Source organism: Centroberyx gerrardi, chromosome 13 (genome assembly GCF_048128805.1).
Source record: "Centroberyx gerrardi isolate f3 chromosome 13, fCenGer3.hap1.cur.20231027, whole genome shotgun sequence".
Taxonomy (NCBI): domain Eukaryota; kingdom Metazoa; phylum Chordata; class Actinopteri; order Beryciformes; family Berycidae; genus Centroberyx; species Centroberyx gerrardi.
In genome coordinates this window covers 19,508,477-19,524,138 of record NC_136009.1, presented here as the reverse complement: position 1 = coordinate 19,524,138, position 15,662 = coordinate 19,508,477, and the positions used below count along the sequence as shown (strand labels likewise).

Below are 15,662 nucleotides of genomic sequence, written 5' to 3'. Positions count from 1 at the left end.
TGCAGCTCCATTCACAGTTGTTTCTTTTCTCTAGATAAACGTAATGAAAGGCCCACTGAACACTCTCCCATGCCTTGTAATCAAATAATCAAGCTCAACATGAGAGCCAAATAATTGGATGAGAGAGACTCGGGAGACAAATGACTGGGGGACAACAAAAAGAGCATTGTCCATGTTGTTGAGGACAAACTTCAAAACAAGAGCTAAACACAATGCTTTGACCTCTGAGGTTAAGCATACAAAGGAAGTAGATGTTAGATAGGTCTGTCACATGACCGGCCGCGGAGATTCCATCGCAAATATCAGCTGAAGAGGCGTCATGTCATATAAAAGAGGGAAACTCGTCAGCGCAGCTCTCCTACATCGCTAATGTTAACAGCGCAGTACACCTTAAACCTCACCGCTCTAATCGACTTTAAATTTGCAACGGTTTTATGACAAACTGACAGAATTATGCACCTGCGATAACGTAAAGCAGATAGAAGGGAGGGAAGTTATAGAGGATGATCAATTATACCTATATATTTTTTTCTTTGAGGCATTGCTAATAAACGTAATGAAATATGTTGACATGCGTGCATCCCTGACTTGAGTTTCTGGGTTCTCCAAAAGTGATGGAAGACAGTTACCTGTTCTATATATACAGTATATACCATATGCATTATCAGGCAAGCAGAGAAAATAATCCTGGATGCCTTCCCACTCAGTTCACCCCCTCTTTCAGCTCCTTTCCTCTGGCAGACTCTACAGATCTTTAGCTTCTTCCCTCAGGCTGTCCAAACTCTCACCATTAGCACTGCATTGTTATGTACGCTACTCTTTCGCTGTCTATTGTGTTTATGCATATTGTTGCACTTAAATTTGTTACATGTGATACATATCAGAGTGATTTTCCATCAGTGCTGAAATAAATTCCACTCGCCTGGGTGTGTGGCAGTGAACGGAAGTTGGACTTGAGAATATCACAAAATGTACAACTTGTTCCCCTCGCAGGACATTATAACATTATTTGGGATGTAAACATTTGGTAATGATCATCTCACACAGAGCAGAATAATAGGAATGCTCAATGAGGGGATGTGCATCCAACCATAGCGGTTATCCTGCCACTGATTGGCGGCTCAACTAAGAATAACCTACATCTATTTAAAGGACCTGAAATGGATTTCCCTGACTATACGGTTTCTGTTGAGAAAGGTTTGGCTGTGGAGTTTAAAGTCATTTGATGGTTATTCAATGATTAGCCCAGGGTGTGGGGACCATTAAATACCCATAAGCCATAAAACGGGATGTGAGAGGGGCCATGTGCGTAGATGAAGAAAGAACATACTTGTGATACTGCCAAACAGGAAATCCCAGTGTCCACATCTTCTCTAATCAAACTCCTTTTCTTCAGGAAAATGTATAGTGTTTTTATGTGCAATTACCTGATTCACATCCTTGTGTTGTTTTACTGCTGTGAGATGTTTGGGACTGTCGCCAAACACCTTGAATAGAATAATCTATGTGATGCATTATAACGTCAAGGTCATCAGGATCCAAACTCACACAATAGGTTATTCTGGAGACTGTGCATAATACAATGTTTACCTTACTTTCCATTGTGCATTTTAGGAAGAAACGTATGTCACATGTAAAAACTGAAAACAGATGAATCAAGGTCTTTATTAAAAAATATTCTCTTATAAAAAGCAAAGAAACACAGTTAAACAGTTAAAGAATATTTAAAAAAAAAAAAAAAAACTCACCAGCAAACTGATAAAATTTGAACAATTACCAACATTTTTACTGCATGTCTGGGCTCAACTTCTGCCAAAAATTGAAAAATAAACATGCTTGATTTTATTCAGTGTTTTGGCCATTGACTTGGCCCTGGGCTGCTGTTGCCTTCTCGAATCAGTTCAGGCAAATCGTTTTCAGCTTCTGGACCATTAAGCAGGACGTTCTTGCGCACGCTGAAGTCATGTGTCCGTGGATACAGAAGGAAATCGTAGATAAGAGCTGCTGCTATGCCTCCGCACATCGGCCCCAGCCAGTACACCTGCAATCAAAGTAGAGATTGGATATATTTCTTTCTTTCTTTCAATCACAAATTTAAAATGCATAACATGTGGGGCTGTAAGGGAAAAAAAGCTTCGAAATCTTTTGAAAAAGTTAAGATTACCCAGTGGTCCTTAAAGTTGCCATCTATCAAAGCTGGCCCGAAGGAGCGAGCAGGATTGATACCACATCCAGTGAAACTGATCTGTAAAGGACAAGACACCGAGTTTATCATTCTTATCAGGAAATTATTTTAATTGAATATTTCATGTCAGCACTATAGGAATATATTGTAAGCCTATACACGTACAGACCAGGCAGTGCACTTGTGCATGCTGTTCTTGCATCAAAAACAAAAAAATAAAATAAAATTACATTTACATTGGGAGACTTGTATGAGGAAGAAGGTGCAGCAATTTGAGTTAGGAAAAGAACAATTTAGGACATTTAGGACACCTTCTCATAGCTACTTCTGGTTCCTCTTAAAATCGCCCTCAAGGTATTGAATTATTGATGAAAGTGTTTAGCCTTTTTGGTGTGGGGCGTGAGGTGTCTATTACTCTATGCTGATTAGAGACTGCCTCCGCCTTGAAAACAATCTGGGAGCGTGACTTAGGCTTGTTATTTGTGGAGAAGGAGTGGGATAAAATATGAGGGATGATGCAACAAGGTTTCTAGGGATATAGAGATCAGATACAGTTTAAAAATCACTTTTATTGGATTCCATCTAGATTTTTAAGATTGGGTGTTAAAGATACTCCCACTTGCTGGAGATGTCAGGAAGAAGACGACAATCTGGTTCACACACTCTGGTCATGTCTACAAATCCAGGAATTTCTGGGCTAATGTTCATTCCATATTTCAGAGATTATCGGTATTGATTTTGAGTTCCATCCTCCTCTGTATATTCTAAAACAAATTGGATACAGACTGTTATTATGATAGGCAAACAGATTACAGTGAGAGGGTGGAAGATGATGATGGCCCCACCTTATGTGACTGAACTATAGGGAAGATAGCTGAATGTGAGGAAAAAGTAATTTAACGTAATTGAAACAAGGGCTAGGTGTGGGAATAAATGGGGGAGATAGACAAGGCTCTATAATCTACCTCCTTTCTGAAAAGGGGGCGATGGGAGTCAATAATGAGAAATAGAATTGGGCCTTCTTTCGTAAATGAGATTGTGCTTTTTTGTGAGCCTGTGAGTTTTTTCCACAGGCAAATGGAAGTGCTACAGTACGTATTTGTCTTAGGGCATCTAGACATCTTTGAGGTGGTGATATATAAATATATACAGGTATGGAGGGTCTCAATTCACCTGAGGGAGATGACAACCTCTCACAACAGAATCCTTGTGGGACCGCTCATGTACAGATGATCAATATTGATCACGCAAGGGCAAATATCTACATGTAGACGGGTATATGCGTGATCATGAGTGAAGAAAGTTTAAAATCAAAATAAAAGTCATGTCAAGTCATCTTTGGGTACATGTATGTATATAAGTGAACTTTCAGGAGGTTTGAAGTATTTTGTACATATATTGCATTTATAGTTGAATATATACTTTTCATTCAGCACTGGACAGGACAATAGATGGGTTTAAAGGTATAATTGATAATACATTAGTTTATATAAGCAGATAGGGACACATGAGTGTACTATCAGAATGTCTAATTATATTTAGATATGCTTAGGTGTATGCATTTTTAAAAATGTTATTAACCTTTGTTATGTGGTTTGGACTCTTTGGATTGTGGATTAATAATGAAAATATTCATAAAAAAACATAATTAATTTAGATTAACCCTGGTAAGTTCATACTTATTTCAGTTGAAGCGATAGCCTTCACCACGAGTTCTTTCACATAAGCAGATGTCCCCCACATTAATACTTACAATACTTTGACGATTACATCCTTGAGGTTATCCGAAATGTAATTTCATTTCTCTTGTCTACAGTTTATTCGCTTAAACTTGCAGTAGCAGTTAAAGTATTCCTTTTTACTGCCACTCAAAAAGTAACTGCAGATTTGGCTGAACAGAAGTATTATCTTTCACTTACAGCTGCAAAGTGCCCAAGCCCCACCGACAGGCCGATAGCCAGAGGCGCAGAGCCGGTAACATCTTGGCGCCTCTTATCAGTCACTGCTATCACACACAGAACCAGCTGAAGGGTGGCAAGGAACTCGATGACAAAGCCTTGTCCCACAGTCACTTTATTTAGCTGTAAAAAAAGACAAATGAACTTCAGCTTGCAGCTAATTGCAAAACAGATATTGTAGTTGAAGGATTGAATGGCACCGTTTACATGAAATCCAAAACAGCTGTTACCCAAACTCTACAAATATTAAAATGTTCCAATTATCACCCATTGTCAAGATGTCAAATCAGACATGGATGCCCCTTACCATGTTAACACCCATGGAGTTAATGCTCGGCCTGACTCCATACACGATGGCACTGGCTGCAACGGCCCCGAGCATCTGAGCCAGGATGTAGAACACACATCTGAGGATGCTGATCTGGCAGCTGACCAGCAGACCCAAGGTGACCGCAGGGTTCAGGTGGGCTCCACTGATGTGACCCAAACTCTGTGCTAGTGTGGCGATGGCCAGCGCAAAGGCCAGCGAGACCTTCAACTCCCAAGCGCTATTTCCCAGGTTTCCGATGATGGCAGATATACCAAAGTATATGAACAGCAGCATACCGACAAACTCTGCAAAAACAGCCCGCCAAAACATCCAGCTTTTTAATTCTGTCATCTCTGCTTCACATTTGACTGCTGTGTAGCTTTACAACATGCAGGCTGTTCAGTATTTATAGTGAAGAGGTTTGTGCAGAGGGGAGGAGAGAAGAGATGAAACAGGAAAAAGAGGTTTTACACAGTTTGTGGTGATACCAGTTGGGGCCATCCATGACTTGAGAATGCATGGTAAACTCAATTCAATTCCTGGAGTTGGACTTGCAGCCAGCTCTAAGGAAACAGAACTGTAATTGAAATGGAATGACAGGAAAAATAATTGAATTCCATTAAATTCCACTTGTAAAAGATGTTGTCTAAACACTATATAAATCAAACATGAATAAAAAGAAATTGTTAAAACAAAAGTTAAACAAATCAAATATATTCAATCAATTATGTATTACATATGCATCAAATACCACCTGAAAGGTACCTTAACATCTTATGATACTCCGTATTAATATAATGTATGTAATTTCAGATATGAGGTTCCTATATGTTTTTCAATTTCCAATTCCTCAGTTGAAGATGAGTTCATTTATGAATTGACCCAAACCCTGGGTGACACACTTTAGTATCTACAGAGATCAGAGGATGCAACTCTGAATCTTGAAATGGGTTTTATTTGATACAAAAAAGTATTATATGGAAGTGTTTCTCTCTCTCTCTCTCAAGCTCGCTCCTTTTCCCACTCTCCATCCAGAAGTGGCTCTTGAAGTTGACTTTCCAGATCCGGGCTACAGCAGCACAGGACCCTGGCTCGTTCACTGAAGGGCTCGTCTCTAGGCAGCAGCAGATAGTCGTACAGCAGAGGAGCCACCAGCCCGGCGCTCATTGGTGCTGCCCAGTACACCTGAAAAATAAAGTCAAAACAGACAGACATGCTCCCATCATTTCAATAGGAATGACTCAGAAATTTTCAATATCTGCAAAAATTTGACTTAATAGCTTCTAGCTCACATTACATACCCAATGATCATCAAAAGACTTTTGAATAAGTGCAGGCCCAAAGGATCGAGCTGGGTTGATGCCGCATCCTGTGTAGCTTATCTATGAACAATGTCAGAGGAAAAGACCACTTGATGCCTTCTCTGGCTGCACATCAGCAATAGGTGATTATGGAGTTGAAGCCAGCTCATGTTAATGCCAATCCATTGTATCGGGCAACAAGATGGATAAACCATCTACCAAACTAATGAGGGGAAACAATGACTTGATTTACTCACCCCTGCAAGGTGTCCCAGCCCGACAGACAGTCCAATAGTCAAAGGTGCAAAGCCACTGACATCACGTCTCTTATCAGTGACGGCTATAACACACAAGACCAGCTGGAGTGTGAGCAGGAATTCGACACCAAAACCTTGACCTGGGCTGATCCCATTCAGCTACAATAGAGAACAGGAAAACACTTGAGTTTCCTCCCTGTCCCTTACCACTCCTTGGATCAAACAATTGAATTTGCATAATTAATAGCGTGTCTAGGCAGAGGTTACAACTAGACCCCTCTTCTGCAGCTTCTGCATTAGCTACTAGAGCAGCAAGGCTCAATTTAATTTCACAAACCTAAATTAGAACTACATACGTTATTAAAAAAAAGGCAGGTACACCACACACAAAGCAGTCTGATAATTGCCTGACTGATTCAGAGCTCAGCAAATTGTTGTGGAGGAGAGCACAACCTTTTTATCTTATCGAAAATGCATTCCCCGATAAGTGAAAGCCTGCGTTTGTTGCGTGACAGCTACAAAACACATGAGATATTTAATTAAAATTTGGCATTTAAATAAAACTTATTGTCAGCAGTTACCCAATGCGAGTCTCAGATGAGAAGACAAAAACTTTTAAATGAGTGTCTGTATTTTACATGAAAAACAAGATCAAGTTTCAGGCAATTCCCCAAATGCCACTCATCTCAGGCCTGCTGAGTAAACACCATTTATTACATTATGTAGCGTTACTCAGCAAATTAGACTCGCACGGACTGTACCTTACCTTGTTAACGCCAAGTGAATCTGTGGTTTCTGGCCTGATACCGTACACAATGCCACTGCCAGCCATTGCTCCCAAAATCTGAGCTATAATGTAGAAGAAAGCTCTGAGGAAACTCATCTGGCAGTCGACCAGAAGACCCAGGGTGATGGCAGGATTCAGGTGGGCGCCACTGATGTGACCTATACACTGGGCTAATGTAGCAATAGCCAAGCCAAATGCAAATGCCACTTTCACCTCCTGGTCAGGGTAAGAGTTATGTTTGTTTCCTATCGCAGCTGAGAGGCCAACGAAGAGAAAGATAGTCATTCCTAGCAACTCAGCCAGAACTGCCCTCCAAAATGCCCACGTTTTGATTTCTGACATGACTGCTCAGATAATGTAAGCTTCATACGAACAGACAGGTTTGTGGGCAGTGTTGGATTGGTATACCAAGACTGTGACATAGGCCTCTGCAGAATTTGGGTCCCACCATCAAGCCAATTGCACCATTGTAAGCGATGTTACCAGTGTGCAGCAATTGTGTGGCTTTAAAGGATCAGGCCTAATTAGAAACAGCTGAGAGATATGGGTTTTCAACCAGTGGGAACGACCTCCACGTCGTCTCCTGTTCTCTTCAGTACTTTTCCAGTCAAATAGGAGGCGGTGCTGCCTTTTCGCTCAAAATTCATCAATAGACCAAACTGTTATTTCAGTCTTGTGTGTGTCTGGTGGATTGTAAACACAGAATGATCCTTAAGAACATTTCAGATGGAAGGTATGTTAAATTAGATGAAGGGATTGCATGATGCACACAGAGCTGCTGCAAAGGCTTTTCGTTTGTGAGTTGCGCTAGTTTTTGAAAATAAAAAACGTAAAGGTTATACTTATGATTATGTGAACTGATGCATTCATCTCAATCCTATTCTGTCTAATCTTATTACATTTGACAGTGAAACCTGCATCTGTGATTTCATTCATATTCTATTTAAGACTATTGAAACATGTAGATTTTCTGATGATATGGTCCTCATAATAACAAGCTTTCTTTCTATATCACTTTTCAAAAACAATGCTATAAAGTGGGGGCCATGATGTGACAGCATCTCAAATAGGATAATCCAGCATCAAAGATATATATATTGAAATAAATAGTTATATTCATGTGGAAAAAGTAATTAAATGGATACAAATAAATGATATATATACTATTTAATTTATCATTTTTTATATTTTCTTCTTTTTATCCTTTGCAGTGAAATATTTGTCTGTTTAGGCTATTGTATTAAATCATGCCCACATTTATTCCTTAATCCATTTATTTATTTTGTCCTATTTTAGTATTTTCCTTCCCTTCTATTTCATATTTTATTGCTCCAACATTATAATGAGATGGGCGTGGCTAAAAGGCTCTGAGTCTGCGGCCACATTCCATTCGGCCACCAGTTGAGCTGTGAAGGACACTGCACAAGCAAAAAGACAAACTTTCACCAAGATGCCAGAACTTCTAGGCAGCAGATAAACACGCTTTGTCGAGTCGTGTAGAATTCAAAGCACTTTTTTCCACTAAAAAGTTGCAATGCGGTATAAGGTTGATAAGCTACCTGTTGATTGCATGCACTTTGTATAATATAATGCATTTTAAAGCCAACTGCAAACTAGTATATTTATAATTCTAGTAACAAACTTTGAACATCTCTTACAAATGATCCAGGAATTAGAAAAGATCGCAATGCATCTTAATATTATGCAATGCATTTTCAATCATTTGGCTTGACTCCAGGCACATGAGACATTAGATATGTGGAGGGTGAATTACAATAAAAAAGGGAAATTTGCAGGTTTTTCCAGGACACTTTCAACATGTCATTCACATTTTTCAATCCACTGATTCTATTTTGAGTGTGTGTCATGCAGAGCTGGCTGCATTGAAGTTGGCCTCAGTCATACGCTGCTGTGGGGGAAATGGGGCCTTTTGAATTCTGACAAGGAAACCAGCCTCCCATTTTCTTTTTCTGAGTCAAAGAATAGGCAGGTTACAGGGGTCACGCTGCTTCTTGTCTTTTTGTCAGTAGTCAGAATGAGAAACCTGTCAAACCAACGCCTTTGACTCTGGTAATAATGGTTATCCATCCAATGAGTAGAGCACATCCTGATTTTTGTATCCAAAATATTTCTGGATGTTTTTTTATTTTGTTTAATTTCTACCTAGTGGCACATCATATCACTGTTTCCATCTGCAGGGGATTTGTCTGAGATTGTTTGCAAACATTTAACACCGCACTAAACATATGATGCAGTTTTGACTATATATAGTGTATATGTCCACACAAATCTCTGTGTACAGCTACAGATACTTGGGCAGAGATAAGGTACTTGGAGTAGATATGATTCATTATTTGAGAGGTGCAGAATGTAAGAGGGAAATGTGTAGGAATGAATTGAATGAAATGAATGAATGAGAAATTAACATGATGATGCAAATGCAACAATAGGAGAGTGAAGGGTGGAAAAAATGACATGAAGGAACAACAGTGATGAAACATGACGGAGAGAAAGTACTGATGATGATGATGATGATGATGATGATGATGATGATGAAGCTCTACATTCCAAACATGAACATTCTGGGAAGCACACAAACCAATTCCTCAATACTAGAATGTGCTGTAGTCTGAAACTGATATTTCACTTTGGTAGAACATGTTCACTTTTTAGTCAGCTATTCTGATAGTATTGTTTTTTTTCTGTTTTCATAGTCATAATTTTCAAGACGTTTGTGATTGTATGCTGTAGATAAGCACCGACTGCACAAAGCAGGAAAATCTACTGTATAATCTATGTTTATATGGAAAACTGTATAACAGGAAAGCGCCAAGAGCAACAACTGTTAACAACAAGTGTTTTATTTAAAAAAGTGAAAGACAATCCAAGAGTGTACACACAATATATTATCCATCAGAAATAAAAAGTTATACAGGCACTTAGAAATATGTATACAAAAAAAAACAAAAAAACACATAGAATACTGATATGGGAAATCATTTTATCAGAAAGCTGCCCTGTCAAGATGCTCACAACCTCAATGTGTCCACTTGAGTGGCAGTTTGGGTGAAAATCGAGTACGGTCAAAAACAAATAAGTGAATTAGAATGAGACACTAACTGACCCGTTACCACAATAGAAATCCTCATTGGTATTTCAAAAAATAGCACAAAATTGCTGACATCCTAAAGTAAATTCAATAGTTTTTTTGTACAGGAGTATAGACAAGTACTGTTACACTACATGGCTGTGCTTGAGTGGTACTACTTTGACGACATCTCCACAGTTGTAGCGTCGTTGGCTCCATTGACGTCGTAGTCTCCCACGGGGCCGCTGACCAGGACCTTCATACGCTCAGGGAAGTCGTCGAATTTGGGGGAGAGGAGGAAGTCGTAGATGAGAGCTGCGGCCACGCCTCCGCACATCGGCCCCACCCAGTACACCTGCAATGGATAACTCTGATCAATCCCTGGATAAACACTAGCTAACAGGATGTATCACGGGCAAGCGTCCAGAAATCAATTGTGTCACCATCATCACACAATGAAATAACACAAAGATTCCAGTGGAGTTCATATTACCTTCGTCACTGGTTTATCTCAGAGAGATAACAATAGATGGGCTAATAATAAAACAATAGAAACTCTATTACAGATTAACTATAAAGGAGGCCACGTGGGTTAGCGAGTTGTTTGCCCGTTATGGAGTTATTGAATTATTTAGGCATGACATATAATAGCCACACACAAAAATGTGAGGTATGTGAAAAGTATAAGAGCTCATGTGCTCCCCTCTCTGTCTTACCCAGTGGTTTGTGAAATTGTTCATGATCAAAGCTGGACCAAAGGAGCGAGCGGGGTTGATGCCGCAGCCTGTGTAGCTGATCTGTGCTCAGCAACAAAGAGACAAACATGAGAAGACATCTTCAGCTACATGGTCTGGTGGTGGAATATATTAAGGCAGGGGTGAAAGGTATAAGGTGAAACAATAAAAATGCATGAGATTCTTTTGCAGGTGGACACCGAGAGCTCCATGGTGTCCACTGCTGGTTCATACTGCTGTAGTGTAAACATGATACTGCATAGGGGATAATTGTAAGATGCAACTTCAACTTACAGCTGCCAAGTGTCCCAGACAGACTGATAGGCCGATGGCCAGGGGGGCCGAGCCAGTGACATCACGCCGCCTTTTATCAGTAACTGCAATGACACACAGCACTAGCTGGAAGGTTGCCAGGAGCTCTATACCCACGCCTTGGCTGGGAGTGACACCGTTGAGCTGTGAGAGTGAGGGGGGGGATCCAAAACAACAACAGTTTGTCAGTCTGCATCAGCTAGATGGATGTTTCTTATCACTACCGCTTCCCATTTAGCAGCTGCTGGCAACAAGCCGGACTTGGCTCATCACAACAATTCTTAATTTGGCATAGAAGTCTGACCGCAATTTGGCAGAGACTCTAAAGTGCCAGATTGCTTCATATTCATATTCATTCATATTTCATTTGAGGAAAACTTGATCAATATTACTCTGATTGATTTGGCTCTACTGTAATGTGTATGAGGGATTACAATTTCTCCAGAGTAAGTGGGTGTCATGCCTTGTCAGTCACTAGCTTTTTGGTAAGAAGACAGCTGTTGGTATTCATTACAGATAGTTTAAAGTAAAAGTGTAGTTAGTTTTTGGGAGTGACAGCACTCCAGTATGCTACATCTAATATTTGCCAAAAGACAGCAGAGGAAGCAAGTCTGGAGTTGATTCAACATTACATGTTTATGTTTGTCAAATGCTTTCAGCCGGTGCCCTATGGCAGCATTAATTGTGTATCATTGCCATCCAATTATAAGCAATGATAGAATAAGTCTAAAGCACAACACAAACAGTGCAACACTGATCAATTCAATGCATGCATCTTCACAAACTCCTCACTTTTCATCTAAACCTTAGACTAGAGATGCACTTTAAATACATACCATTCTATCACATTGCAAGCCAATACATTTCTTGGCACTGTGGGAAATTAAAGAGCTTCCTATCATCTGTCAACAACCATGATATGAAAAGTTTCACTTACAGCATTGACCCCCAGTGCATCAGTGGTACTTGGACGTGCTCCATACACAATGCCACTGGCCAGGGCCGAGCCTAGCATCTGGGCCACAATGTACATGACGGCCTTGAAGACGCTGATCTGGCAGCTGGCTAGCATGCCCAGGGTGACCGCAGGGTTCAGGTGGGCTCCACTGATGTGGCCTAAACTCTGGGCCAGCGTGGCGATGGCCAGTCCGAAGGCCAGCGAGACCTTTACCTCCTGGTCCGGGTTACTGTTGTTCTTGTTCCCAATGGCTGTGGAGATGCTGAGGTAAATGAAGAGGGTCATGCCGACCAGCTCGGCCAGGACGGCCCTCCAGAACGCCTTGCTTTTGAACTCTCTCATGGTGGCTGTCCGGTTGTGGGCTTGTGGTGGTCCTCGTGTGGTGATGTGTGTTTGTACTCACAAACAACAGCAACAGGCTGCATATATAAGGCTGGGGCTGATAATGGTAAGGGGGCGGACTTTCAAAAAGTGAAAGGGAAGGCCACACTGAATTAATGAGAAATCCAAAAGGCTGGTCTCCCACTTCCCTCCCTCCTCTCGGTCTCCCTCCCCCTCCCTCTCTCCCTGTCCTCCAGCCCCTCTCCCTGCACCTCCCTGTGCGCCGCTTTCTGCTCTTTGGACTTTTGTGAGTAAGGGAATTGGGTCCTGAAACAGTTGTACCCAGAGATAAAAAATTCCATTCATAAAGGAATTTATAGTTTAACTGCTGTGCTTCTGATTGTAAGTTGTGAGTCATCAAACATTTATTTAAATCAAGGAGAATGATGTCCCGTTTAAATTTGATTTTGTCCCATTTATTTATTTTTGTCCCACATTGTTAAAAGTCACATCTTTGAGTACTTTTAGTCGTCCCTCGGTCTTATGGACTTAATCATACCATTGGTCACTGACAGCACACAAGGAAAGAAGACAGACAACTCCCTGATGTTCTTGTCATTTTAGGTCTCACCCTTCCTCCCACAGAAAAGGTTTTCCAAGATTATACAAGACTGAGTCTGCCACTCAAAGGACTTCTTACAAGTGAGCTTAGGAACACCCTTTGAGACAGACAGAGAAAAGGGTTGAGAAAAAAAAGAAGATAATGGAGTTTATTGTATCTATTCCAGCCAAATGAAAACATGCTTCTCTATATTAGATCAAATTGGAAGAAATTGGAATTTGTAACTTCCAAAACAAGCAAATGGAGGCTGCTTAAGAACATTTTATAAATTTGTTTGACAATCTAAACAAGGTTGAATTTAGATGTGTTGCATGTGACAGGACCACAAAGAACAAAAAGCTTTTTGAATTTAGTAGAATAGTAGATTTAGTAGAATTTAGTTTGTTATGGGACACATTCACAATAGATGGACTTCTCATCTCATGTAGCAACAATAACTCCAAGGGTGGAAACGAACAGGAAGGACATTAACTTGCTTATTAGTTATGTTGTAGAGTAAAAGTTGTAGCAGGGTAAAACATCAACTCTGAGAAATGACCTGCCTGTTGCACCTGACCTCCAACTCAAACAGAGTGTGACAGCACACATTAAGGACTGGCACGACTAAAGAAAGAGACAGCAATCTACATGCAACACAGATATACACACGTCAGCCAGGCCAATGGAAATATACAGTATGTCATGGAATGTAATTTATTTACTCCATTGTGGTGACTGGATAATCTGCAGCATATGCTAATCCAACTCTCTCTCTCTCTCTTGCTCTCTCTCTCTCTCTCTGTGTGTGTGTGTGTGTGTGTGTGTGTGTTGGGTGGGGGGGTCAGTTGATTGTAAATGGTGTTTTCATTTCTCATGTGCCTGATTCAAATCAACTCAAATAAAACACACTTCAACTCTCAAAGCCAAAAACATCCATTCCCTCTGGTGTAAATAACACCATACATTTCAGCAACCCAACTATTTTTAGAACATTATGAAGCATTTCAAATTCATTTGAGTATGCTTATGATCACTTCTGGCCTCGCAACTTAGAATATCAAAGTAGCTAATCTTCCTTTTCTTTAAAGAGCACCGGAGGCAACCGGATGCAGATGAGGGAAAATGTTCTGTTCTAAAACTACATCGTGACCTTTCAATTATTAACTGTGCCACTGCTGGCAAGCTCAAACTCTTACAAGCTCAGTTTGAATTGTTTGAATCTATGTTCTTGTGCTGCGGCTCTCTTTGGTGACCAGGAAGTTTATGACAGGCTGCTGCCATGATGATAAGGACGGTTCATCTGACAGAAAGGAATTATGACAATTATGACTCTCCAGCCCTACTCCGTTTGTTCTGGAAAGATGTAGGTTATATTACAACAAATTGGTGCATATAATCAGAAATATTAAGGTTTATACAAGTTTCATGAGAAGCAGCCTTTCATCATTTTCTACTTCTTACTTATCCAGGCAAGCTGAGTGAAAATGATATGCACTTTTGCAGCAACTATCTAAAAAATGAGTTATAGGGAGGAGGGGTACAAGCTGTCTAATACTATCTGTCTGTGGAATTTAATAGAGGACAGAATGACATTGTCCAATGCTTCAGTTGTTTGGTCCATTCCCCTTATATTCCCTCCTTCAATATGAAATTAGAAGGGATGAAATTAATTGATTTTCAGAGTGTTTGCAATGTAGCATACACAAAAGCAAATAGAGACATGTTGCCAAGTACTTAGCATGCAAAGTTATGAAACAGTCTTATCTTAGTACACACCGGATTGCTATAAAGTCAATATTGTCATATCAAGCCTGTTGTTTATGGACAGTAGTTTGTTGTTCTTCCTTTTATTAAAAAGACAAGACAGAAGAGTGTGATTATTTTTTGAGAAAATTATTAATGATTTTTTTCCCCCTTATCTATAGAAGTTTATTTTTGTACATACATCAACTAAGACTATAGATCAAAAGGTAGGCTATACTTCAACCTTTATACTTTTAAGTGCTTCTTTCAAGCTTGGTTTGAGAGTATTAACCACATGATCCACAGGAGGGAAGCTTTCGAAGAAAGTTATGTCTGATTTTGTACGCTCCAGCGCTGCTATAATGCAGCACCCAAAAGGTTGACTTCTTCCATGTGAACACTGAGGGAGGTTTTAATTTATTAATACAAAATGTCAAAAATGCTGCTTCACAAACTGAATAGACATAATGTGATGTAACCTGCATGCACGTTGCAGTTATGTTCTCAATCATGGATTACACTCTTGTCCTGTGAAAACCATGTAACTCCAATTTAGGTGATTTTCATGTTTTCACTTCAGCTGAAGGATTAGATGCTCCTCAGAGGGTGGGGAAATTATCCGACCTCTTGTGCTTATGAAACCAAAAGAAAATCCACAGGATAAATTTTCAAATGCATTGTGATCTAAAACAAGGTTGTTTTCCTTAGTTCCTGAAAAGTTAACATTTTGGAGATACAGGGTTTTCACCTGACAGCGACGCTGTATTATCTCTTCGGAAAAAAAAGGTGATATATGAGCAAAAGCACTAGTGTGAGTCAGAAGATTGTGCCGTAGTGTGGTTTTGCCGTAAACCTAGTTTGAGATTTAATGTGAGTTGAGGCTGCTTAAACTTGTGGTAAACCAAGACCCAGCCTCTGGAGGACTGAAGCACTAAGATACCAAGATGACTCAGATGCCACCAAAGTGCAAGACAACAACCATATTTCCCCTGAGGAAGGCACTTGTGACCGATGCTGTTCTGCACCCAAAACCTAAAACATGTGGATGTAAGAATTGTAAATCAGCTAACTCCCAATCAACAAATGATTGAGATTCTACTTTCTCTC

At 40.1% G+C, this 15,662-nt stretch overlaps 3 protein-coding genes across 3 annotated transcripts; all 3 read right to left on the bottom strand.

Moving 5' to 3' along the window:
- Positions 1–1,661: 1,661 nt before the first annotated feature.
- On the bottom strand, positions 1,662–4,821 carry LOC139920763 (aquaporin FA-CHIP-like). Its single transcript, XM_071910835.2, has 4 exons — positions 4,451–4,821; positions 4,105–4,266; positions 2,165–2,245; positions 1,662–2,041 (listed from the first exon to the last, which is right to left on the bottom strand). Exons 1-4 carry the CDS (start codon positions 4,802–4,804, stop codon positions 1,847–1,849), a joined length of 792 nt encoding a protein of 263 aa, XP_071766936.1. The 5' UTR covers positions 4,805–4,821; the 3' UTR covers positions 1,662–1,846.
- Positions 4,822–5,455: 634 nt separating this feature from the next.
- On the bottom strand, positions 5,456–7,140 carry LOC139920764 (aquaporin-1-like). Its single transcript, XM_071910836.1, has 4 exons — positions 6,778–7,140; positions 6,012–6,170; positions 5,755–5,835; positions 5,456–5,638 (listed from the first exon to the last, which is right to left on the bottom strand). Exons 1-4 carry the CDS (start codon positions 7,138–7,140, stop codon positions 5,456–5,458), a joined length of 786 nt encoding a protein of 261 aa, XP_071766937.1.
- Positions 7,141–9,641: 2,501 nt separating this feature from the next.
- LOC139920783 (aquaporin-1-like) lies at positions 9,642–12,272 on the bottom strand. Its single transcript, XM_071910862.2, has 4 exons — positions 11,870–12,272; positions 10,915–11,076; positions 10,603–10,683; positions 9,642–10,241 (listed from the first exon to the last, which is right to left on the bottom strand). The coding sequence occupies exons 1-4, from the start codon at positions 12,230–12,232 to the stop codon at positions 10,062–10,064; spliced, it is 786 nt and encodes a 261-aa protein (XP_071766963.2). The 5' UTR covers positions 12,233–12,272; the 3' UTR covers positions 9,642–10,061.
- Positions 12,273–15,662: the final 3,390 nt, after the last annotated feature.